The sequence below is a fragment of the Strongylocentrotus purpuratus genome, unplaced genomic scaffold, assembly GCF_000002235.5.
Source record: "Strongylocentrotus purpuratus isolate Spur 01 unplaced genomic scaffold, Spur_5.0 spur5_scaffold_16, whole genome shotgun sequence".
NCBI lineage: Eukaryota > Metazoa > Echinodermata > Echinoidea > Camarodonta > Strongylocentrotidae > Strongylocentrotus > Strongylocentrotus purpuratus.
Genome location: NW_022145601.1, coordinates 13,165,995 through 13,193,601, shown reverse-complemented (window position 1 = coordinate 13,193,601; position 27,607 = coordinate 13,165,995). Strand labels below are relative to the sequence as shown.

The 27,607-nt window shown below is 37.1% G+C and overlaps 1 protein-coding gene and 1 long non-coding RNA gene across 2 annotated transcripts; one reads left to right on the top strand and one right to left on the bottom strand.

The window, feature by feature from the left end:
• Positions 1-270: 270 nt before the first annotated feature.
• LOC115924512 (phosphoinositide 3-kinase regulatory subunit 4-like) lies at positions 271-27,395 on the top strand. The gene is made up of 17 exons (XM_030986832.1): positions 271-348; positions 2,649-2,855; positions 3,882-4,017; positions 4,717-4,866; positions 6,784-6,885; positions 13,092-13,288; positions 13,871-13,997; positions 15,644-15,816; positions 20,445-20,580; positions 21,207-21,302; positions 22,258-22,352; positions 22,966-23,005; positions 23,525-23,689; positions 24,312-24,386; positions 25,015-25,134; positions 26,182-26,283; positions 27,125-27,395. The coding sequence occupies exons 2-17, from the start codon at positions 2,719-2,721 to the stop codon at positions 27,317-27,319; spliced, it is 2,046 nt and encodes a 681-aa protein (XP_030842692.1). The 5' UTR covers positions 271-348; positions 2,649-2,718; the 3' UTR covers positions 27,320-27,395.
• On the bottom strand, positions 10,011-12,601 carry LOC115924513. The gene is made up of 2 exons (XR_004064344.1): positions 12,242-12,601; positions 10,011-10,598 (listed from the first exon to the last, which is right to left on the bottom strand). It is a non-coding gene; the product is annotated as an uncharacterized LOC115924513 (long non-coding RNA).
• Positions 27,396-27,607: the final 212 nt, after the last annotated feature.

Here is a 27,607-nt window from a genome sequence, read left to right as displayed (position 1 = left end):
TTTTCAACGGAAACAATTAAAATGTGGTCTTCATAGACAGGTGGTCTTTGTAGACAGGTGGTCACTAAAGCAGATTTGACTGTATATCATAAGCATGAATGTCTGATAAATACTCTTTCTTTGATTTCTATTTTTTTTCTCTCCACTTCATTTCCCCTCTTTCATTTTTTCAGTCTTTCATATAATTTGTTTGTCCGTGGCAAAGAGGACTATGTGCATCACCCTACATGCTCTCCGGTTCTGCAAATTGGCAGCGTAATAAATTGGTAAGCTAATTTCTATCAAAATAAGCTCACCCATACAGAAGTGTTTTTTTGAGTTGTGAAAGGAGGTCTGCTGATTTTATTTGTAAGTTCGATGCCGTTATGATAATTTAATAGTTTTTTAAAAGAAATTATAACGTTTTATTCTGTAAAAACTGATTTAAAGCTGGAATTTTAAAGAGAAAAGTGTATTACTCCTTTATTAGTTGTCCCATATACTCATAGTTGTGTAGTGTAAAAGAATTGGGCGTTAACCAACCAATTACCAAGGCAGGGCGAGACAACGGCAACGCCACGGCAATGTACCCGCGGCCGCGCAACCACTCTATTTCGCGCGTGAACATAGTTATTAATGCCTATCGATTAAAGTTTTGCAGTATTTTGAAATTCTTTCAACACTAGATCTAGGCCTAGGGTCTAGACCAGTAGACCTCTAGACTTTATTATAGCATGGGAAGTGTTAGACCGAAAGCTTCAGTCTCTATACCGTCGGTTGTTCCACTGAGACTACGTCTGGCTCCACTAGACCTCCGGTTATAGAGACAGAACGACTGCCTATGCCAGCCTGTGTTGAACTTATTCCGCTAGATTTTAGCCGCTAGGCCCCTCCCACAAACTTGCCACGGCCGTATTGTTATGCCCCCAAAATCCCCCAAAATGTCATTTTACCTCGTCCATATCCAATTTTAAATTAGGCCTAGGCTATAATACATCGGTTCCACTTACTAATTTGATGGAAATAATCCGTTTAATGGTCCCTTTTAAGGAAATTATGGGTCAAAATCGACATCCATGTTGAAAATCTTGCAAGCCGTGTTAAACTCTCGTTGCCGTCAATCTCATCCCTTCTAGTCTACGCCGAAGGCAAAATGATAATGAAGGAAAAAACTGTGATAACGCCATTACGAACGTGTAGATGGCGCACAGTTTTTCCTTCATTATCATTTTGCCTTCGGCGTAGACTAGAAGGGATGAGATTGACGGCAGCGAGAGTTTAACGGACGGCTTGCAAGATTTTCAACATGGATGTCGATTTTGACCCATAATTTCCTTAAAAGGGACCATTAAACGGATTATTTACATCAAATTAGTAAGTGGAACCGATGTATTATAGCCTAGGCCTAATTTAAAATTGGATATGGACGAGGTAAAATGACATTTTGGGGGATTTTGGGGGCATAACAATACGGCCGTGGCAAGTTTGTGGGAGGGGCCTAGCGGCTAAAATCTAGCGGAATAAGTTCAACACAGGCTGGCATAGGCAGTCGTTCAGTCTCTATAACCGGAGGTCTAGTGGAGCCAGACGTAGTCTCAGTGGAACAACCGACGATTATAGAGACTGAAGCTTTCGGTCTAGGGAAGTGTGACCTAAAAAATTACTTTTCTTTGTTACTAAATTGTTTATTTTTTTAAAATGTCTAGACTCTAGATCTAGATCTCGATCTAGGTCTAACAAAAAGTTAGACTCTAGTCTCGATCTAGGTCTAGTGTCAAGTACTCAAGACAAGTTCGTTGTCACGACCGAGGCAGAGAGGGGTCGCTGGTCCGAGAATAAGGATCGTCCACATAAATGAGGATCGTCTTCGTAAACACAGACAGATGCGCCCACTAAAATAAGGATTGTCCACATTTTCACAGACGTCTCATATTTCCGATGAAAAAAAACGTCCATGAAAATGCCAACGATCCTTATTTTTTAGGATGCAATTTGTCCGCGTTTACAAGGATATCCTCGTTTATGCGGATGATCCTCATTCTTGGACCAGCGCCCCTACTGAAGACTCAAGTGCTCAGATTTTTTCAGAAGATTCTTTTTTTTTGCTTTTTTCATTCTGGAAAAAAATATGACCTGACCCATAATCCTCATTTATCAAGAGTTCAAGACGATGTCAATGCTTTAAAAACTGTTGAAATTGAGATTTTTCACTTCTTATTATATTCTAACTTTTCATTTTAAGATAATTAATTCTTTGATGGATTCTCATATTCTAATCTTAATCATCTGTAGACTGTAATGTAAACTTATATGCACGAAAAAAGCCACAAAGTTTGGACTTTTGTTCTTTTTGTTCATATTTGAAAAATTTGGTTGCCCTATTAGCCAGATTTACATCACATTTACCAAAAAAAAAGTCAGGTTTTCCCATGGCATATTTGAATGAGTCATTCCTTGGACAATTTTGGGGGAATATATTTTACTGTTGAATCTGTTAAACATCGTGGATGAATTCTTAAGCCAAGAGTCCGATGACTCCATCATTTCTGCTGTGTCTAATATTGAGAAGAAGATGACATGAAACAACAGATAAAACAGATAAAACGTTTTAAAAAGTGTGTTTGTTTTTTAGTTTTTCTTATCAAATAATTTTCTATATTTGTGCTTAGCTATTAGTACCGAGCCAGTGGCAACCGCAGACTCTTCCATCGCTTAGACGAGTATGCACACGTAGCCATCATGGGCAATCAGCTGACTGGTGTGGCCCCGTCTCAGATCCTTCCGGTAGAGCATTACCTGACAGATGTGTCCGATTATGAGTTCGACCACAGTCTCGGTAGTACCCGATTCTTCAAAGTAGCGAGAGCAAAATACAAGTAAGTGTGGATCCAATTCTGGCATGTGTTTCCTTGATTATGGAGCAGTTGTTCTGAGCTTTATTTCATCCAAGATATAGGCAGGGCTCGACATTATGAGCAATAGGCCATTTTCGTAAGGTAATCAAATTTAATGCACAAGTCTTTGTGAAGTGCCTCAATACAAATTATTTAATTCACCTGATAAGAATAACAGCATTTCAATAGACAGAATCCAAACTGTATACATTAGTTGTTGCCAGGTCGGACAAACATTATAACTTGACCTACCTAGCAACACTTAATATATGCAGTTTGCATTCTGACTATTGAAATACTATTATTCTTATCAGGTGAATGAAATAATTTGTATTGAGGCACTTCGCAGAGACTTATGTATTACATTCGGTTACATTATGAAAATAGCCTATTGGCCGGGACACATTGGCACCCAACTCTAAGTCTGACCCCCAAACTTTGAAGTTCTATGTAGAGCCCATGCATACAGAGTGTGAAAAGTGTAGTCTGGATCCTCTTCCTATAAAGTTAGTGTGGAGTGCTGATAGAGGATTAGAATTTGGGTCATGATTGGGTTGTAGGTTAGGTGTACGGTTCGCTTTGGGCTGAACCGTTGAAGTTACAATTATCGTGGTTAGTGATTGACCATGGCGCAGTTGGCGTTGAAGAATGTGTCTTATAAGCTTTCTCTGATTTAGAAATTCTAAGAGAACACAGATTTATTCAGGGTTGGAACTAGTAAATAGGATTTTTAGTACTGATATTTTTGTATCATTCAGTTAAATTTATAATATATGAAAATTTCGTTTGTACCAACTCGGCAATCTTGAATACCTGGGAGTCTGGGACCCGTTTCACAAAGCCCTTTTTCAATCGCGATTGACAAAAATCAGTGACAAATCTGTTAATAACCAATCAGAAGCAAGGATTTCACTAGCTTATAACAAAAACTGCCATTTGTCACTGATGACAAGTTTTGTGAAATGAGGCCCAGGTAAGTCTGTTTCTTTGGTCTGTTTGCTCTTTTAGGGAAGGATTAGCTGTGGTGAAGGTGTTTGTGATCCATGACCCCTCCCTGCCACTCAGGTCATTTAAAGAGAAGATTGAGGACATCAAGACAAGACTTTCCAACGGTTCCAACTGTTTACCCTTCCTTAGAAGCACAGTAAGTGAAAAGAAAAGAAACAAACCCACAAACAACAAACAAACAAACAAACAAACATAAAACAAACAACAACTCAAAATGATTATGTTCTGGGGGGGGGGGGGTGTGAAGAGTATGAAAAACATCATTGTAGTTTTGAGAATATGCTATTTATTCAAGGAAGCCACCTAAGCATGTGTAATCATGTAAAACTAAATTAAAACCTGTGGATGATCAATTAATTGAGTAACTTATTTATTGACCAATTTTTGGACTGATTGTTTATTGTACTTGAGTTGTAGGAAAGCAATTATTCTTGGATTAATGCAAGCTACGGGAAGCCTATTATTTTAAGTCTTAAATCAGTTATATGAGTCGGTATGTAATCAAAGACGAGTGCTGGACCAAATTACATTAGCATTGTAACTCGTTCTGGAATGAAACTGGTAATATTGAAAGTAATCATTTTTGTCTCTGTGATGCAAAATTAATATACTGGGTGAGTTGTCAAATATGGACATATGCTTAAATGCTTAAATGATACAAATGTCAGAGGGAAGAAAATAAATAAGGGAGGGATGGAGGGAGGCAGGGAGGGAGGAAAAGAGGGAGGGGGATGATTTTTAAGGTATGTTAATCAGAATTCTATAGAGATTCAACCACGTATTTGAACCAACTGCCCCCATCTCCTTTGTACTAATCCATCATCTCTTTCCACAGCTATCCGATAAAGCAGCCCTTCTGTTTCGTCAGTATGTGCGCAACAATCTCTACGACCGCATCAGTACCCGGCCCTTCCTCATCTCCATTGAGAAGAAGTGGATTGCATTTCAGTTGCTTTGTGCACTGAATCAAGCTCATCTAGTTGGGGTAAGAGATTACCTTTCAAGCTTATGAATGAGTGTTTAACAGTATTAATATGTTTGTATGAAATGTATCAAGCTCTAGTATGTTATTCAGAAACCTGTTAAACTTCCCCTTACCGTATTTGCCGGCGTAAAGGCCGCAGTATTTTTGGAAGAGAAAATATCAAAAAGTCGGGGTGCGGCCTATGCGGCGAAAGAGTAAAACAACAAAAAACTTGCAAGTCAAAACCATGAAACACAGTACGAATTTGTACATATGGGACAAAGATGAAAGGTGATGGACATTTCTAGAATAACTGTTTAGAATAACACGTCTTACCGACAATTATGTGTTATATTTTTTAAATGAAGGGCAAAGTCTTGCCAATCTCGTAATTAAAATTCATAATTTACCAACCAAACTCTACTGGTAGATCTAGATTTAAGTTTTTGCCGTAGCTAAAGCCTCTCGATCGCGTGAGCAAAAAACTATGGCCCAATACACAAGAGAGAGGCCCAATATATACATGAGAGAAAACTGTAACTTATGTCAGTGCGGGATGGTCGAGCGGTCTAAGGCGGTGATTTTGGTCACATCAACATTTGTAGGGGAGGGTTCAAATACAACCACCGACAATTTTTTATTTTTTAATTTTTTTTTTTAAATGTCAAAATCGGGGGTGCGGCCTACATGTATGCGGCGGTGCGGCCTTATCGCCGGCAAATACGGTATTCGGTCCAGTCTTCTCTCAGTCTGGTTTTGCTATTTTCCAGTATTCAAACCCATACAGCAGAACTTACTATGTAAGATCCTAACTCTTGCCTCAATTTAAAAGACAGTTTTGGGTCTCTCAGTGTGTTTCCAAGCTATTAAAGTGGATTCTTTACCACAGATTACCATTATCTTTCAATATATTCCTTAAATACATTGTGGCATAATATTAAATTGATCATTTTCAAGAGAATTAACCTACTGTAGGAAATCCTGCCTTGTCATGGCTTGATGAACAAGGCCCGTCTCAATTTCCGATGACCGGGATAATAATATATCCGTACCACACTTTTGAGAGACATCGTCGATATAGTGAGTGCTATATAAACCAGAATATTAATAATTTAGTATTATTTTTCCTGTGCACTGTTTTCAAGAAGTGATGGCATAATATTGTTATATACTAGAATAGTCATGGTCTAGTGTGGTTAGGTCGTCGGACTGGCGATCACAGGGTTCGTGGTTCAAGTCCTGCTGCGGCACTTATGTCCTTGGCAAGCCATTAATCTACATTTGCCACTCTCCACCCAGGTGTTTTTGGGTACCGGTAGTAAGGAGTTCCTTGAATGCTTTGAGCACTGATACAGTAGCCTAGCGTCTTGAGCACCTTACATGATGGATATGTATACTATAAAAATATCCAATATTATATTCCACATACTAAGAATCTTGCTCTACGCTGGGTCAAAAGTAAATCACGTGATGGAAGATAGTTAGCCCATCATTGCTGGGAGAAGCAAAAAGTTTGTTACACTGTGTACGCACTTTCACTGAAGATAGAATTCCTATCTACACAGGGCAACGCACTTTAATTGTATACGCTGCGTATTGCTCTCCTCTTTAAGCACTTTTAGTTGGTCACGCTTTGGTCATGCGCAAACTATAATATGGTCACACCACCATACTGCATACACTGTATGTATCGTACACTGTTTGCTAGCTGTTAAGTGATGACTTGTTGCTCTAAAATGAAGGAAGAAATGAAATGTTTCCGATGTGGAATATAAAGCAAATAATCACCTTTTGCTTTCAAATGATGGCAAACTATCAATTCCTTGGCATTCTAAATGTAAACGCTACATCCAGATTGCCTCGGAAGTGATAGTTTGTCCCATCACCTTCACTAACGGTAATTATTTGATTACTATTATTATTATTTCATTTATACAGGTATGTCATGGGGACATCAAGAGTGAGAATGTGATGGTGACTGGTTGGATCTGGGTTCTACTCACAGACTTTGCCAGTTTCAAGCCAACCTATCTTCCAGCTGTAAGTACCCAAACAGTCACTGCTGAGGGGGGGGGGGGGGGGGGGGGGGAGGGGCACTTCATTATCAGGGAAAAAAATTAATATTTATTTTTTTTGGGCTACTTTTTAAGCTTGCCTGCATGTAAATAGCACTCTAAAATTTGTTTTGCAATGAACTCTATGCAAATTTATGAGGGCTCTTTTCTGATTTTCGGGGGCTCTTTTGGGCATTGCTGGGTTAATTCGCCCCGAGCCCCCGTGTATTTTTTTCACTGCCATTATACCTTATGTTTACTAACATCTTCAGATTTATGGATGTTTTGTTCCTGGTGACCTAATGATAAGGTATACCGGTACCATTAAACTGTTGTTAATGGATGAACTACAATACTTGAAATACATTATTTGTTGCTAAGTCAGGCAAGCCTCGGGCAAGCTTTCATGATGAGAAGAACAACCTTTCTTTAAATAGCCTGTATAATATTTGAATATAATAGTAAACGGTCTATTGACTAAAAGCCCGTAAGACCATCAATGTTGCATGCGAGATGATGGATGTCATTTTGTTGATACTGATAATTGAGGTGAATGTATATTGTCCCATACTATGATGTTGATGATATGTTAATAACAAGTTTGAGGAATGAAATTATGGTTATTTAGTGATGATTATGAAGCTGCTTGTGACAATGACGTTGAAGTTAAAGGACAAGTCCACTCGGCTAAAAAGGTTTAATGATTAGATAGACAAAAATCTAAAAAGCCCAAATATAACTTGGTCTTGGAAAATGGAGCTCGGACTTATTTTTAATTAATTGTTTTAATGAGCAAAGAACAAGTTAGTGATCGAGCCGGTTCTCCCCCACAATGCATCGCGCGACATTTTTTGTGACGTAGGGTCCTCACAACACAGAGCTAAAGCTAGAGCTAGCTAGAGCTAGAGACGATGCCCATTCGCGAACGCGAACCAGTCAGACCGCAGCGCTCGCCAAATCGCACGTATTTACTCAAGTCGTATGCACGTTTTTGCTCCTCATGAATACGTAATAAGCAAAAACATGGCACAGTTCTCATCTTTCTGCTATGCTCAGGATTCATTTAATGACATTGAATTCGTCATGAATATTGAGCCAGAACTATAAACATCATAATGTACTATTCAATAAATAGTGAGTGAAGTTTGAAAATGTGAAAAAAACACCAAATAAAACTTGCAAAAAAAAATATTTGAAGAGTCGGATATACATGTTAAATAACCATTTTTATTGGGGGTGCGTCTCGCTGAATTTTGGCTTACCACATAATGTAGATATTTTCCTAACATAATATTATACTTCCTGTCAATGTTTGTCTCAATACCAGTCAGGAACTAGCAAAGTAGTAGCTGATGCATAATAGACTTCGGCGGAAAATACGACATGGCCGATCGACGAGCGTTTCGCATCGAGATCAACCGGGGGATACCACGTTATATATAACTCTGCGTCGATTCGCGGTCCAACCAGTCTGCGCGCTATACGTGATCACGCACGGAAGATAGACGAAGATTAAGGATATTCATGAATTACTCTCGTGTGCGTAACCCCCGGTCGTAGAGGCTTTGCATTGCCCCACATACTTATTATTGTGTACGATATTCATGCGCTACATACTTGTAGAAGTGAACGGAAAGTACAAAATGGACACAGATACGCACACAAGTACAATCAAGTACAATATAGAATACCAGCTCTAGGGACAGAAGAGGGGATTTAAGTGTCTATATGGGCTATTTTTGGCCAGGCTTTGATATCATTTTAACAAAGAAGACACATTATTTGTATGAAATGTATGTTTGTGTAAATACAAACTTCTTTCTTTTTTTTGGGGGGGGGGGGGGGGCAATGTGATTGAAAATTGAAAATATGATTGTTCCCATCCCTGCTAATAATTTCATGGTTGTAAAAGTTCTGAAATGTGTTTTTATATTTGTAAACCATGAGCTAATGAGAAGAGCCTTAAACAGGAATTTCTTTTGGTAATTCCCAGACATTTGAGGATGGTAATATTTTATTTCATAGTTCTTTTGTCAATTGTGTTACTCCAGTTCATGTGTATTCCTGGAAATAAAATATTACAAAATTCTTTCCCTTATTCTTTTTTCTGTTTGATTTTGTTTTAAAGTGACCCGCGGAATATATATATCTGAAAATTTATTTTCGGGGTTTGTTTGACCCTCGGATAGAAATATTAGTGTGCGGTGGGCTGAAGGGCTCAAATATAACTTGAAGAATTCTAATTTTCATCTTCAACATCATTATCACAATCGTCATCGCCATCACAATCATTATCATCATCACCATAGCCATCATCGCCGTCACCACCTACATCATCATCACCACCATAAGCATTGCAATCACAACCATCATCGTCATCATCATGATCATCATCTCCATCATCATAATCACCGTCATCATCATCGCCATTATCATAACCATGATCATTATCGCCATAATAATCACCGTCATCATTGCCATCACGAATCACGATCATCACCACCACCGACATCACCATTAATTGCCATCATCACCACCAACCATTAACGACCAGCATTGCCATCATAATCACCCTCATCATCACCACCATCAGCATTGCCATCAAGATCATCTTCGCCATCATCACTATAATCATCGTCATCATGATCGCCATTACCACTGACATCATCACCGTTGCCATCATCATAATCACCGTCATCATTATCATCATCACCATAGCCATCATGATCAATCACCTTCACCACTGACATCATCACCATCATCTCCACCGTCTCCATCACCACCATCACAATCACCATCACCAACGTATCAAAAAATGTCAATGCTTGACTATTTATATTATGTTTACCCTGTGTAGGTACTATTTCTGGATGAAATACAAATCTGCAAAAAATATCTTTAAAAAAAAAAAATTGTTTTTCTTTTGTGGGGGGCTATTATTTAACAGGTCTGTGTAATTTACATTCTTTAATCAAAATTCATGCTAACTAACCCAGAAGAAAACCAGCTCTGGTTTCTTCTGAATAGCTTAGTAAACAGACAACGGTTAAACAAAAAATGTATTATTTAACACTACTTCTAATAATAAATGCGATAGGACTAGGAATAAAATTTGCATTTTATAATATTTATATTTTATTTATGAACTGACTTTGACATTTATATTGAGACCATCACACGCATAAAATGTGTCGCTGAGAATAAAAGTATTCTTAGAGTTCAATATTGTTAAATTGTATAAAGGTGACAGTTCTTCTTTCTTCTTCCTCGGTAAATGCTACTTCATACAACGAAGATTGATGTCTGTCAATGTCCCGCAAGCTTCGATGGTTGAGTGCGTCTGTCAGAAAAACAACAACAAATGATTGTTGTTCAGTCATGTTTCTATTAATATAATAAATGCTTTGTTCGTGTGAAGCTCTGGAATCCCACCTTGGAACTTTGGAAGTATCAGAGATTTTTGTTTTATTGAAAGGATTAAGCTGAACAAAATCCTTCTCGTCCTTCTCCCAAACTCCCCGTTCAAGATTGTTTGTTGCAACGTGAAGCATAACTGCTGATGAGTCTTCAAATTAATAACCATTAAAATGAACAAAGGCCTGGAGTCCACTCAGTCCAGCAAATGTTGATCCAGGAATGCAATGGAGACTGATGTGTGATGTCTGTCAAAGTCCCGCAAGCTTCGATGGTCAAGTGCGTCTGTCAGAAAAACAACAACAAATGATAAGAAGAATAAAATGGCTTAGTTCAATGTATGGGGATTTGAAAAGAACTTATCAAAGTAGCTAGCCATTTATGGTAGCCAAAACTGGCTTGCTTTCAAATTTATTTTTAACTGAAAACAAGTTACAGGTGTCAGATTCATGAAGTTTTCCCTTCATTTTTCAAGATGTGCACAAGTTCTAAAATGTAAGTGTTTAACTTCGGCTTTTTGTTTTAATTCTGCTCTGTTCATAATCATAATATATACAACTCGCACAAGGAATTGTTGCTTATTTCTGTGGCTGGCTGTAAGGTTTGAGTTGACCAGAAGGCAGAACCAAAGTTTGAGAATACCAAAATAATAAAATTAATTATCCTGTAATTTGTCATTCTAATATCCAGCTCAGCTCAGCTAAGGATTCCAGTTCTTTACAATTCGACCACAGTTATCAAACCCCTTCATTACTTGTCTTAACATGTTTAAACCCTTGTAAATATACATTTAAAACATATCATTTGTTCTAGATTTATAATAAATAGCAATGACTAATGAGCAGCCAGTGTCAGCAGTTGATTTATTTACATTGCTGTCGATTTGCGACAACAAAAACTAAAAAGCTGACACAAATAAATACACTTGGGACTACTGTATGCACCACACAATGGAACAGCGACACACAAGAAACCCAGCCATTCCTGACTAAAAGGCCGTAGCCATAGCAATTTCCTGCGGTTTCGAATCATTTTCCGTCTAGTTCCGGTAGATTTCCAAAATATAGCCCAATAATTTGGGCAAAATGTCTATGAAGTACATTATTATTTTTAAATATAGATTCTGAAAGACATTATTTGTGTTTAATGTTTTTCAAATAAGTTCATCCCTAACTGTAGTGTACTGAACAACAGTACATAAACTTGTGCATTTAGGGATTAGCTTCTTTGAAGAACACTGAACACAAATATTGTTGATTCTTGTGTCATGTTCATAGTGATTAGTGAATGTGATATTATGTGAAATGGAATCATTTAAACTGGAGGTGAAATAATTAATAATGCATGCAAATAAAATAAACACTCGTCGCCAAAAATAGATGACTAATTGACAGTTGACTTAAAGCTTGTCTTCCAAAGATCAGACATACATCCAAACCAAATATTTTCATCATCTTTGTCATCATTAACACGGTCCTTATTTATTACTAATAATATCATTAATGTTTCAGGTTATTATTACATCTACAGACAGTATTCCACAGAAGTAAGTAGGCCTACACCCTCACAAATAATTTGCGCTTTAGTCTGGAAAACATCTACAAATGTATCTCAGGAAAGCTAGTATTTTGTCATCTGTCATCTGTTTTGTCATATTTACCACACCGCTACTAAGGTCAACCTATAATTTAGACGAGTGTAAATGATCATTTCTGGCGCATTGTTTGTACCGGTAGGTTACTACTTACTAGCAGCAACATGCACATGGCACGGCCGCACGCATAGACCTACGACGCTGTAGATCTACGCCTGAGCGGCCCGGGCACGCAGGCATCGCGTACGATACGGTTACTGAATGAAGCCAAGATCTACGTTTGTGGATGTACTTTTTAATTGTTTACTTCATCATATTTTTGTAAGAACATTACCTTTTGACGCTCAGACTCTTCCCGACGTCGTGTTGTTGATTTCCTCTTGGATGGTGGTTGAGGACGGTGGAAGAAGATGGTAGGAATGGCATCGGGTTTTAGTAGTAGTTTCATTCGGGCCTCGTACTTCATTTCGCCCGAATTCCTGAAAACAATCAGCCTCGAAGTGGTCCTCGCAAACGACTCTATTTTTGCTAAATTGATATGTCCGTATATTAAACTTGTTCGTCCCAATATTGTTCAACCACTGAGAACATCTCTCCCTGTCTTGCATTGGGTTTGGGATGCTAAAGAAACTTTTTTTACTCCCATACCCTGGCCGATTGGAACACCCGTACGCCTGGCCTGGCACAGCGGCATCTTGACTAGTCAGAATGTAAGGTGTAAGATATGCGCTTAGTTGTGAGGACCATACGTCACATCACGTGATCAACAATCTGACATCGGTGCGGCAAATTTAAATGTTTTGCTAGAAATAACCGAAATAGAAATCGCTCTTAAAAATCAACCGATTGAAGTACAGCAGTGATATTTGGCAGTTTTAACCTTTGATTTATTTACAACATGCTATGATTTTTGAAAATTCGAGTGGACTTGTCCTTTAATTATTATTATGGTGTTGATGACAACGGTGTTTGCAAATGATTTTGGTGAGTATGATGTTGACTGTCTTTATTAATCATTACGATGGGGGGGGGGGGGGGGGGAAGAGTTTGACAATGAAAATGATGAAACATGCAGCAAGTAGGAAATATGAATATCTCTTCATTCAAAGGTACATTGGCACTTGTTACTCCTGCAGAAGTAGACACAATAATGACCTTTGACATATGATTGTAACCTTTCTCAGGACAATCCTGCTGACTTCTCATTCTTCTTCGACACCTCCCGTCGTCGTACCTGCTACATTGCCCCTGAGAGGTTCGTAGAGGGCAGCAGCTCACGGCCTGTAGACAATGCCACGTCCGAGACAGTAGAGGGCCTTCAAGTCAGGCAGGATGTAAAGGGAGGGGAACTGACTCCTGCCATGGACATATTCAGTGTTGGGTGAGACCACTGTCATACTTTACTGGTTATTAATGAAACGATTTGACTTGTTTGATATTTGTTTTCGTCTTGTGTGCCATAACCGGCTAATTCCACCCAGTAAAGTGTAATTTCTAATGTAAGTTTGGAATAAAAAAGAATAATGGATATACACATTTGGAAGGTTATTCATAAAGAAGGTTTAATATTTCAATAGGGAAATGAGCTCAATTATGACTCTTGAAAGTTTATCACTGATTTTTTTCTTCTCCTGTGAACATAGTGGCTTAGAATGCATTCCATTTTGTCTATTTGTATCGTTTCATGTAGATTGCTACAAAGTACACACGTTACGATTGTATACACAATATGTGTTCATGATCTGAAAGAGCAAAAATTCAATAAAAATTGAGCCTATTTCTGTTACACTAAAGATGCATTATATCCGAAAGAAAATCTATCAGACACTGCTACATGTTTTATTTTATTAATTGATACCACATGGTCATCTGGAGTTTTTTTGAAATTCTTATTTGCTCATGGAGATTATTCATATTGGCAACACATGGTCATATAAAAAATGAGCTACTTATTTTCTTTCAGGTGTGTGATTGCTGAGCTCTTCACAGAGGGCAACGCGCCCTTTGACCTCTCTCAGCTCCTAGCCTATTGTAGTGGCGCATACTCGCCTGACGCTGTGCTGGAGCAGATTGAGGATGAACACATAAAGGTGAAAAAGGAATAGGAAGATAATACAGTCAAACCTCCTTTAGTGACCACCTATCTACAACAAGCACATTTTTTGTTTCCCTTGAAAATGGTTTCTCATTGAAACATGTACTAAAGGAACCTGTCAACAAAGACCACATGTCTACAAAGACCACTTTTTGTGTTTCCCTTGGGCAGTCGCTGTAGACAATTGGCTCGTCCACATTATCCAGTGCAGCTGGAGTTTTGTACCATTTTGTTTACAAATAGTTTCATTCCACATGAGATAACCATCGGTTCTTGCTATAAAGACCTTTGATGAAAATTTTGCCATGAGGTTCAAATTTTTTTCCACTCGGAAAGTAATTTAAATTATTTGAAACTAAGAAGGGAGTCAAATCATTTGGAAAGTATGGGCTAGTTACTGGATATTGCATAACGGCAGTCATGGTGGGGATACAAGAAGCAATGAGTGTAGACAGGGGTTAATGATGTTCACTATCTTTATGCCTCCGTTACGAAGTAGCCGGAGGCATTATGTTTTCGGGTTGTCCGTCCGTCCGTACGTCCGTCCGTACGTACGTCCGTCCGTACGTCCGTACGTCCCGTTCTCGTGATCGCGTTATCTGAAGAACCGATTGCTGGATTCCTGCCAAACTTTGGTCATGTATGTATCTTGCAGAGCCGATGAACTGATTAGATTTTGGGGTCACGAGGTCAAAGGTCAAAGGTCACAGGGCTCATTATGTATGCAAAAACAGCTCGTGATCGCGTTATCTGAAGAACCGATCGATGGATCCCTGCCAAACTTTAGTCATGTATTTATTTTGCAGAGCCGATGAACTGATTAGATTTTGGGGTCACGAGGTCAAAGGTCAAAGGTCACAGGGCTCATTATGTAAGCATAAACGGCTCGTGATCGCGTTATCTGAAGAACAGATTGATGGATTCCTGCCAAACTTTGGTCATGTATTTATCTTGCAGAGCCAAAGAACTGATTAGAGTTTGGGGTCACGAGGTCAAAGGTCAAAGGTCACAGGGCTCATTATATATGCAAAAACAGCTCGTGATCACGTTATCTCAAGAACAGATTGATGGATTCCTGCCAAACTTTGGTCATGTATGTTACTTGCAGAGCCGATGAACTGATTAGATTTTGGGGTCATGAGGTCAAAGGTCACGTGGCTCATTATGTATGCAAAAATGGCTTGTGATCGCATTATCATTAGAACAGATTGATGGATTCCTGCCAAACTTAGATCATGTATGTATCTTGCAGAGCCAATGAACCGAGTAGATTCTTGGGTCATGAGGTCAAAGGTCATGGCTCATTATGTATGCAAAAATAGCTTGTAATTACGATATTTTGAGAACCTGTTAATGGATTACAAATGAACTTGAATTTGAAAAATTTCTTCTGTTTTGGTTGGTAAAATTGCTCTATGACGGAGGCATCATTTTCGACTGCGCGCAGTCGAATTCCATCTAGTTTTTAATGAAATTGTGTACAAGTAAACATGAGATCTCAGTTTTTTTCTCAAAATCTCAGTCACTCTTTATTCAAATCTTTTTAACTGAATCAAACAAGGCTTCTTCATAACAGTAAGCTAAAAATAAATGAAATACTTGATATTGATGTTTCAAACCTTATTTGTTGTTCTTCCCTAGGAGCTCTGTAAACACATGTTACAGAAGGATCCATCCAAGCGAATGTCGGCTGAACAGTACCTGGTAAAGGGGCGTGGTACGGCATTCCCAGAATTTTTCTACACATTCCTCAAAGTTTACATGGGAGAGTTTGCCGGTGTCCCTATCTATCCAGCTGATGAGAAAATAGCAAGGTAGGAAGCAGGGGTCTGAGTCCTGTTTCATAAAACTTGCTATCAAGAACAAGTTTCAAGCTACTGTTATAAGCTACTGAAATCATGGCATCTGATTGGCTGAGAGCAAATTCGTCATACAAATTTAGCATTTGTTATAGATAACAAGTTTTATGAAACAGGCCCCAGGACTTTCCGGGGGAGGGGCAGAAGGAGCAGTTGCCCTCCTGGGGGCCATTTCTCGAAACCGTCATAAGTTAAACTTCTTGGACATCCCATTGAAACATGTGTTGTAGAATTAACACCCGTTTCTACGGGATGTCCACGAACTTAGACTTATGACGGTTTCAAGAAACTGGCCCCAGATCTTGATAATCAAACAATTGAGTGTGGAAATTAAAAAAAATAGGCTGGTGAGGAAATGGTGAAGCAACGAGCAGGATATTGGTTCATGGGTGGAATAAAGGTCAACCAAAAAAGACGGTTGCCCTCCTTACCTCTCAGTGATTACAGAATTCTTTGTGTCTCCTATTGCAATATATGCTGTTTTGATCAATGTGTTAGATAGATAGATATTTGGTTTTATTCAAGAAAAATACTGATTAAAAAGTCTGAAGACTAAACAAGTCAGTTAACAATATAAAATGCACGCCATCAGAAAATTCCATTTGTTTCCTCCAGGTTAGACTATATTTTTATTTCTAGTGATTTGTTGAATTGCGTAAAGAAATCTAAAATTGTGACTGGTATTTGTTCTGATCATTGTATGGTAACACTAGCACTGTCACTAAATGATTCACCTCGGGGCAAGGGATATTGGAAACTGAACACTGCACATTTGAAACATTCAGAATTTTGCAATTTCATTAAAGACAAAATTAATGAATTTAAGGAATTTCATGCTGAATGTGATCTAAATCCAAATATTATTTGGGATGCATTCAAATGCACAATGGCTGGTCATTGTATGGAGTATTGCAGTAGAAAGAAAAAAGAAAAGAATTTGACTAAGAATAATTCACTAAAGAGTATATCCTTACTTAAAGAAAAAATTGGTTCATTGAAAAAGGATAATAGTTCAAATGAAGAACTGCAAGAATTATATAGCAAATTAGAAGTTGAAGAAGCACAGTTGAATGAACTTCTGGATACTGAAACTGCTGGCTCTATAGTAAGGTCTAGATTAAAGTGGGCTGAACACGGAGAAAAAAGCTCTAAATACTTCTGCAATTTAGAAAAACGGTCCTATGAAAGAAAAACTATACGCCAACTGAAGGCGAACAATGAGCAAATCATCACTGATCCTAAAAGAGTACTTCAGGAAATTCATTCTTTTTATAAAGCTCTATAATCTTCAGAGGTATCTCTTGAGGATAGGGACACTATCAAGGATTTTATCGCCCCTTTGAATATACCTACCTTATCAGATGATTCAATTTCTGCTCTAAACAGACCTTTAACCAAAAATGAACTTTGGACTACATTAAAGAATATGGGAACAAATAAGAGTCCAGGACTAGATGGCCTTCCTTGTGAATTTTATTTAACTTTTTTCAATGATATCATAGATTTATTACTCCACTCTTATAATTATTCCTTTCAAGAAGGAATTTTATCACAATCTCAAAGAAGTGGAATAATCACGCTTCTTCCAAAAAAGGGTAAGGATCCATTGTTAGTGAAGAATTATCGCCCTATTTCTCTACTGAATGTTGACTATAAATTATTAGCCAAAGTTATGAGCTCCCGTTTGAAGTCTTGTATAAATTCTTTGATACATACAGATCAACAAGGGTTTATGAAGGGACGCAACATTGGGGCCAATATTCGGGTTATAATTGATTTAATTGAATACACAGACTATATGAATGAGCCAGCTACAATTATTTTGTTAGATTTTGAGAAAGCGTTTGATAGAATAGAACATGATTATTTATTTTCAGTCTTGGACTATTTTAATTTTGGAGACAATTTTATAAGATGGATAAGGTCTTTTTACAATGACAGAACTAGCTGTGTGTTAAACAAAGGTTTTATGTCCAATCCGGTTGCAATTAAAAGAGGAATATTCCAGGGGTGCCCAATATCCCCTCTTTTATTTATACTAGCTATTGAAATTCTGGCTATTTCAGTACGACACAATCCAGGGATAAAGGGAATTTCAGTTGGCAATTTTGAACAGAAGATAAGTCTTTTTGCAGATGACACAACTTGTTTTTTGAATGGGGAAACAGTTTCCTTTAAACATTTATTTGAAACGTTGACTCAGTTTGCAAAATTTTCAGGTTGTCGCATTAATTTAAGTAAGTCAGATGCAATTCATATAGGAAAGCTGAAAGGCAGTACAGTTATTCCGCAAGATGCATTAGGGTTGAATTGGAAATCAAAAACGTTTAAGGCTTTAGGAGTGGTTTTCTCATTGAACACAAAAATGCTTTACGAACTGAATTTTGTTCCCAGACTTGTCATTATAGAACAGATTTTAAATTGTTGGAGGCATAGAAGCCTATCCTTGTTGGGCAAAATTGCTGTTGTAAAGTCACTTTTACTCCCCCAAATGTTATTTTTGTTTTCAGTATTATGCATTGACCTGCCAAACTCTTTCTTTAAAAGATTAAATGGTTTGCTTTTTAAATTTATTTGGAGCAATGGCAATGACAGAGTTAAGAGAGATATATTATGCAATGATTATGAAGAAGGGGGTCTAAGGATGATTAATCCTTTAGTTTTTGCACAAGCGCAGAAAGTTTTGTGGATGGCTAAACTCTTAGACGATAAATATGAAAGTTGTTGGAAAACAATAGAAATATATATTCTTTCTACCTTTTGTGATGATCATCTTGCCCTTTTTAAGGCAGATGCCCCTGATTCGGTTTTGGCAAAACTTAAAAATTGCCAGTTAACAGCGTCTATTAAGACATGGTATTTATATAGGCAAGAGATGAAAAGAGAACTAGGTTTATGTCAGTTTCATTTACAAGATTTTATTTGGTGGAATAGAAATGTAAGATTGCAATATAGAACACATTTTTTCTATCCAGTTTGGTATGAAAGGGGTATTCATTCCATTTTTCAATTACATAATGGTTTTGGTAACCCCAAAACATTTGAAGACCTCGTAATTGAGTTTGACATTCCTATTAGAGACCAAAGAAGATATGACTCCCTCATGAATGGCATATTTTTGGAGTGGTTTGATAATTCTCTTAATGTGTATGAGAATATATTTAATCAAATTTTTAAAGATCTATTAAGTCAAAAGAAAATGTCTAAGTATACATATAATATTTTGCTAAAGAAATATAGTTGTACTAATGCCAAAAGGGAGAGTAAATGGGAGGAACTCTTTGGCCATCAACCCAAAGAGAAGGATTGGTCGATTATTCATACGAGTAACTTTTGTTGCACAATTGAGACTCAGTTAAGGAGTTTTTATTTCAAAATTTTCCATAATGCTATTGGTTTTAATGCATTTTTGTTCAAGATTGGGAGAAAGGAGTCTGCTAATTGTTATTTTTGTTCAGATTTTCCAGAAACTTTAGATCACTTGTTTTGTGACTGTAGGAGAGTTGTATCACTGTGGGAAAAATTGGTGGATAAGATTAACACTGGCACTGATCACAGTTATAATCTGACTCTGTCAAAATTTAATTTTTTGTTTGGGATACAGTCCAGGGACAAATACGCCTCTTGTATAAATTTTCTCTGTTTATGTTTAAAATATTACATTTACTCATGTAGGTTTCAGGGAAAAGAACTTATTTTCGAAGCATTTGTTTCAATGGTAAAGTTCAAACAAAAAATAGAATATAAAATTGCCCAAAAGAAAAATAAGTTACAAGTCCATTTTAAGAAATGGTCTATCAAGTTTAACTGAAATTTAGGAGTAGTCTTGCAAAGCTCTGTTGTCATTAACATCTTCATTGGCTTTTTGAATTGTAAACTTGCCCTTTGGGAAAGTATATGAGTGTGAGTGTGTGTGTGTGTGTGTGTGTGTGTGTATGTTTATGGGTGCATGAGTGCGTGCCTGTTTTGTAGTTTTAAGATGATATTATATTTTATATTGCTGCTTTTACTCTGTTAATTTTTCAGAAAAAACAATAAAAACAGAAAGAAAAAAACAAAAAACAATATAAAATGCATAACAAAAAATATAACAATCTAAAAAAAAAACATGAATAAATTAAATTATTAATAAGTAAAAAAAACAGAGACTTTTTATCAGGAGGTTGTAAACTCATGGATAATCACTATGGGGAACATTCAGATATTTTTTTTGGTCAGATTCTGTTTATTGATAATCAGATGAATGATAAATCTTAAATGTGGAGACTGTGTTTTGCCTAGGGTTGTGCAGAAGTTTATCAATTGTTTCTGATTTGGTTTCATTAACAGGCTGAATAGAGATTTTAAACTCTAGACGTAATTGCATCTATCTGTACACACTGTTCCAATGGCCATTACTGTATACTATTATAACAAAGAATAATCATAAACATGATTTAAACTATGAAATTTTTTTCGGCTTTAATACCTTAGAAGAAAAAACACATTTAGGGGAAAAGTGACACTCTTTCCAGCTTTCCTACCCTCCTGTCTAGGATATCATATCTCTATCAAGCCTGGTAAATTTTGTTCTTCCTCTATAGACTGCGTAAAGACATGGGTAGCATCATGCAGACTCTCGTAGCCAACATGGAGGATGGGGAAAACAATCAGCGCCATAGCAACAACGGACTGGTAATAGTCCTGTCTCTCGTCACATCTTGCTTGAGATCACTCAAGGTAGGTCTGACAAATCTTCTCTTTTTTTATCACCACTCTGAGGTGGTAGGTACGCTTGGGTAAAAGGACTCTCAAATCTGTTAATGGATCCAAGCCAAGGTCAAAGTTCATTTGTTAAAATCTTGTTTATGCTAAATCTTAACAAATATTTTTACATGTAAAGTATCGTTTGACATTATTTCAAGATGTAACACAAAATCAATTCAAGATATTATGGACAGCATGATACATATTGAGTAAAATTATTTGAAAAATCATTTGTTGATCATTAAAACAATGTCTATCTATAGGCTTGTGCCAAGCACTTAAAACACCTATAAATTCATCTTCAAAATAAGATTACTTTATATATTTCTGTTAATTTTCAGGAAGACCTTTTTACCCTTGTTATTGAGATAGATTTATGCGCAGTTCATTATCATCCATTATCTTTGTAAAATGCTCTACATATTAGGAAGCTTTGTAAAGATGAGATAATCTACAAATTAGAAAATTTCTATTTAATTGAGAAAGAGAATGTACAGCTCTACGCTTCTCCGGCGTCTGTGTGCCGGTTTGCTGCTCATGATTTTATTCCTGCCGCATATTTGCTTTAACATTCATTATCTTATTTTTCTTCTGTTTAGTTCTGTGTCTCACGACTGGGTGCTCTGGACATCATGTTGATGATTGGTAAACATTTACCAGATGACATCATACTGGACAGAATCATTCCTTGTATTGTAAGTACATACTTCTACGACTACTACAACTACGACTATGACTATTACTTCTTATACTACGACTACTACTATCACTCTAAACGTCATGTTGATGATATCATACTGGACAGAATCATTCCTTGTATTGTAAGTACATACTTCTACTTCTAATAGTTCTACTACTACTACAACTAGGACTATTATATGACTTACTTCTTCTTCTACAACTACGGCTACAACTACTACTTCTTATACTACAACTACGACTACTACTACTACTGCTACTACTACTCCTACTACTACTGCTACTACTACAGTTACGGCCACAACTACAACTTCTTATACCGCAACTTCTTATACTACTACTACTACTACTACTACTACTTCTACTACTCTAAAAGTTATGTTGATGATATCACATTGGTCAGAATCATTCATCATAATTACAAGTGCATAGTAATGAGGAGGTAATGTAGGATATGAAAAGAAGAAGTGTCATGCTTGAAAGATTCCTACACGTTCATGTGTATTTGGTTGATTGTCAGACAAACATTCAAAGCAATATTTGGTGTGATTTATTTGCTTATTTTGATATTTGTTTGACAATTAAAGAGGTTGGAACTTTTCTTCTAAGAGTCAGAAGGAAAATAAGGTCATCATGTTGGAATTATAACTCCATATGAAGTATAACAGATCATTATCTGCCATGCCTACCAATTGTATGGGGGAGCATCCATTATACATGTAGGAGAGGTGCTGTCAAACCATTTTTTAATTTTTGTTGTAAACTGACCAAATGAACAGCCATTTTTTAAAATTTACAAGTATATAATAATGTAGCTTTATGAAATGTAAAAATGATTCAGTACACATGTGAAGGGAAAACTTGGTGTTTGTGATATGTCCCTTTATAAATTTTGCTTGTGACTATTTCATTTCCATATTCATCTAACTCATAAATGCTCTCCCCTTACAGCTCCATTTTGTACATGATCCTTTCCCAAGAGTACGAGCAGAGGCCATCCGTACGATCACCCAGACGCTCATGTTGGTCAAGTCTGTCCCGAGAGGGTAAGAAATGGATTTAGTAGGGGTGTCAATGAAGAGAAAGATAATGAAATGCCCATCTTCTTTTGAAACGTTTAATGCCACAAGCGACAAGTCTCAATGTGGAATGTTTAAGAGAAGGTTGAACTTTAGTATAGATGAAAATAAAGATCATGCTTTATATTCCTTTGAGAGAAAACAAAGTCAGTCTTGGGTTCCAATCTTGGGGTTTCATGTTTTCCTGTACTTTCTTCGTTCTTTTGAAACTTTCACCCACAAGTTGCTGAGTATTAGCATTGTAGGGATGATTTGATGCATACTTGCTGAACAAAAATGAGTTTCTAAGGTGATAAGTCTCCTTCAAGTTAAATGAAGTGAATTTTGCCTCTGTTAACATTACCCATACATGTACAAATTTGAGTATGAATGAGGAGTAGTGCCAGAAGTTAAATACATTATTGATGATTACGGTAGCATTAAGGATAAAATAAAGCAACTAATGATGATGATGATGATGACAGTACAAGTATGTACTTTTTCAAAAAATTGATGTGATGAAATATGAAAAGAATGAGTTATAAATAGTAATATATGAAAATCATGCATTTGTTTTGTCTTCTTTCATATTTTGTTGCAGGGATGCCAACATATTTCCTGACTACATACTTCCAAATTTGGTAAGTGTGGGTAATAGACCGTCTACACTTGTGACAGCGGTTACCTCTTTCGGCTGCAAAAACATTGTATCCAACAACAGTTCTGAAAGCACTTACATGTATGTGTGATATTAGTGTACATGCAGAATATTTATCACATTTTGAGGATTTCTCAGCCACTAATAATTGTATACTATGTAAATTTATTTTTCACATGTAATCATTTTGTTTTCGTTTTATACCTAGAGTTAAAAACATGAAAAAATTAGCCTTTTCACAGCTAGATTGACTAAAATCGGGTATCAGTAATGCTTCTTCTTCTTCTGTTGAAGTACAGGCCACCATGTTGTCAGTGTATCTTCGTACTTTGGGGTTGTGCAGATATATGTACAGTGGCGTGGAAGATCTAATCTATGTGCGGTTAAAAAGAACAGGCGCAATCCTAGCGTAACTGTGTTTTCTGCACCTCAGTCTTTAAGCTGGCATTATTATGCACGACATGTAAAAAATGCTTCAGTTGTCTTATATTTACTGTTCCAGTCTAACATAGCTCAGGATCCCATAGACATGGTGCGGATGGTATACGCTGAGAACATTGCCGTGCTAGCGGAGACTGCCCTCAGGTTTCTGGAGATGGTACAGCTGGACCAGAATGCTGCTCAGAGCGGAGAAACGGACGGTGTGCAGAATCCAGCCCAGTATCAGGTATGGAGGACTTGTGAACTACAGTGAAACCTGTGTGTAAAGACCATGAAAGAGAGACAAAATGTGTAGTACAGATTACTGTAGTACAGGTTTCATTCAATTGAATTTGATTAATTCAGTGTGTCATTGTTCATGCATGCATGGAGATTTGTCTTGTTGTACAAACATACATACATAGCACCATGAGAAACAATGTGTGAGGGAAACAAAAGAAGTAAAAACAAATTGTCGTAATAGACAGGCTGTCTTTCTGTACAGGTGGTCTTTCTCTACAGTTAGACCCAAATTTGATGAAGAGAATGAATTTCATCGTTAAAATTTACACATGTGGATCATGTAACTTGGGGTACTCTCAGTGCATTAGTCAAATTGAGGAGGCGTGATAGCTCAGTTGGTAGAGCAGTGGTCTCGTTATCCGGTGACTCCGGTTCGAAACCAAGGATATGCGCTAGTGTCCTTTGGTAAGGCATTAATCCTCATTACCAGGTCCCTCGGAGAGGACCTTAAGCCGTCGGCCGTCTGGTTGCTTACTAACAAGCATTTATGCTTACTTAGCAGTCAGGTAAAATAACCACCACCAAATGCTTCAAATTATCAAATCCATATTTATTTCTTCTTTCAGGCTAGTTATGATGATGAGCTTCAGAACCTACATGGTATGATCCAGCAGAAGGTCGTCACATTACTCAGTGATCCAGTAAGTTTCATCTTCTTGATATCTATGAAACAATTTTGTTGGTCTTTCACTTGGTCTAAAGCAAATGTCTTAGCTTAGAAAATATGTAGACAAACATATTTAATACTGATCATCATTGCATTTCAGTCTACTCAAGTAATATGATATAATTTGCTGTCATATTCTTTATCCATGCTATTAAAATAACAGTACAGTGCACATGTTAATGTACAAGTAGATTATGATCTGTCAATAATGACTGTCACATTATCATATTAACATCAGTCCCCTTTTGTTTAATGTTGTTGTTCTCATGCATTTGATCTACTTTACCTATATTTATCGTCATTTAAAAAGGAAATATAGTACTGTTATGATGTACGGTACCTTAAATCTACAGATATTTCATATTTCCATATGGCATATTAAGATACTGTAAGCATTAAGGTATTACTTCATGCATTCATTCACCTCCATGTACCTTTGAAGCATTCAAAATTATTACAAATATGTTGCACTGTCAATGCAGAAATTTCACTTTGAAAAAAACTGCAAACCATTTGTATATACTGTACTAGCTTAATATCTACATTCAAATACTGTACCTCTTCTTCATGTCATCATATGAACATCATATATCTCTCTTTAGGAAAACATTGTAAAGCGAACCCTGCTTGAGAATGGTATCACCCGTCTCTGCGTGTTCTTTGGACGTCAGAAGGCTAACGATGTACTGCTCTCACACATGATCACATTCCTTAATGACAAGGTAAGATCTCTTATTCTCTCTAATCATTTGGGGAATACTCAGTCCCAGTTGACATGGCTGAATTTATTTCTTAAAGCCCACCTGTACTACCTGTAGCTACTTGCTCCCTCTATATAGAAAACAATGCCTAATCGGTGATCATTGGTCCCCCGTGATCCTCTTTTGCTTATGTTAATTGAGAGCTGAATTGATGAGATAGCCACTTGTCAGTGACCACCCTGGGTGGTCTAATCCCTCCTGGCCAAACTAGTACAGATGGGCTTTAAAGTCTTTTTCATTTGATTGCGCGGTAGGATGCTGAAAGCCCTGGTAATTGAATTCATAATCATCTGCCCTTACTGTAACCTTGTCGAAGATATAATTCTCAAGAAGTGGAGATAGTGTATGTGAGGTCCTGATATGTCCGTCATATGGAAATTGACTCTTGAACAACTTTAGAATGTGCATGAAGTTGCCATGAATTAACCACTTCTTAAGTTCCTTCATTGTGTGTCTACTTTACACTAAACATGAACAGATATCCTATTGCTCTTGAAATGAAGTTAACTATCTTTTTGCTATTAAAACACACATTTTGTTATGCATTGTTCATACAAGCATGATTCCTACAGTTTGAGTTAATAGTAATACATTCGTCTGTAATGACTATAGTATAATATAGTATGATATGAGTATTAATTGAACATATGTCCATTAGGAGTTTGTATATGTATCATTATCAGATGATGACGTGGATGCTAATCAAATGATTGGTTGAAAGCGTACAGATGACCAGGCATTTATTTTGCCTAACGCGTAATTTGGATAATGACCGGTCATTAGTAAATCATGTTATAAAACATCATTTTATAAAACAAATAAAATATAATCTTATAAAACAAATAAAATATAATCTTATAAAACAAATAATACACATCATTTTGTTCGGGCATATTACTGATGCCCTCACTGTCGTGATTTATTTTTATAATATAATATGATATTAGTATCAAATGCTACATATGTCCATTAGGAGTTTGTACATGTATCTTATTTTGTCCCTCCCAGGAGGACTGGCATCTCCGAGGGTCATTCTTTGACAGCATAGTGGGCGTGGCTGCGTACGTTGGATGGCAGAGCTCATTCATACTGAAACCTCTTCTACAACAGGTGGGTCGATCGTCTTTCTCAGTCACCTTCTAATCTTGACCATGGCTTACAGGAAAGTTGGGTCCTGTTACTTAAGGGGAAGTTTCTGAAACAAGTGTTTGATTTGCCTAAAAATAATCAGGAGTTTGTATGTTTAACTAGTGAATATTCTCAGATTTCAGTCAGCTTGATCCACCTTTTTTAGTCGTTTGATCTCTGAAGAGGGTTTGCATCAGTGATATGGCTAGAAATGAGAGGATCAAGAAAATGAAGACAGAAACTTAGAAACATTTGAATATGAATAGGAAAAGAAGGAAGTGAAATGGAAAAGAGAATAGAACAACATATTATCAAGAGAACATGTAGAAATGTGAAGAATCAGAAGTAAAATTGTAAGATGAAGAGATGAGGACTTATGTTCTTTGCTATCCAACAGGGATTAACAGACCAAGAGGAACAGGTCATATGTAAAGCATTGAAGAGTGTGACAGGTTTATATTGTTCAGGTTATCCTTTAGGATTAGGGTTAGCGTCAGGATTGGGCTAGAGTGTCCGGGTTAGGCCTTGAGGGTTCGGTCTTGAGGGCTAGGATCCATGTGTAGTGAGATATTCTGCAGTTCAGACATTGATGATAATCCCATACAATTGTTTGTCCCTCCACCGCAGGGATTAACGGACCATGAGGAACAGGTCATATGCAAAGCGTTGAAGAGTGTTACAGGTTTAGGTTGTTCAGGTTACCCTGTAGGATTAGGGTTAGTGTCCGGATTAGGTCTTGAAGGCTAGGATCACTTGTGTGGTGAGATATTCTGCAGTTCAGACATTGATGATAATCCCAGACATTTTTTCCCCTCCACCACAGGGATTAACGGACCATGAGGAACAGGTCATATGCAAAGCCTTGAAGAGTGTCACAGGTCTGGTCCAACTTGGCCTACTTCAGAAGCCTGCCCTCCTAGAGATGGCCTATGAGCTCGTACCATACGTATGCCATCCAGTGAGTATAAAATCATCAAGTCAACGTCATAAAAACACAACAAGCATGTTAGTGCCTTGATTTGAGATTTAAAGGTATAGACTAGTTTTGGAAACGCCCCCCTCTCAAAAAATGAAATGGAAGCTCTTATTACCAATCATGTGAAAGAATACATGTATGTTTTGACTAATACGTGATAATACAAATTTTGCCGGGAAACCACCTACTTATTGATATATTTGGTAAATTATCATATTGATCTGGCCTGGATAGATATCGCGTAGTCCCATATACACCTTTTTGTGTACAGTGCTTGTAACTTTACCAAGACTGAGCCAAATTTCTTATCATTTTGATGATTCCAGAACC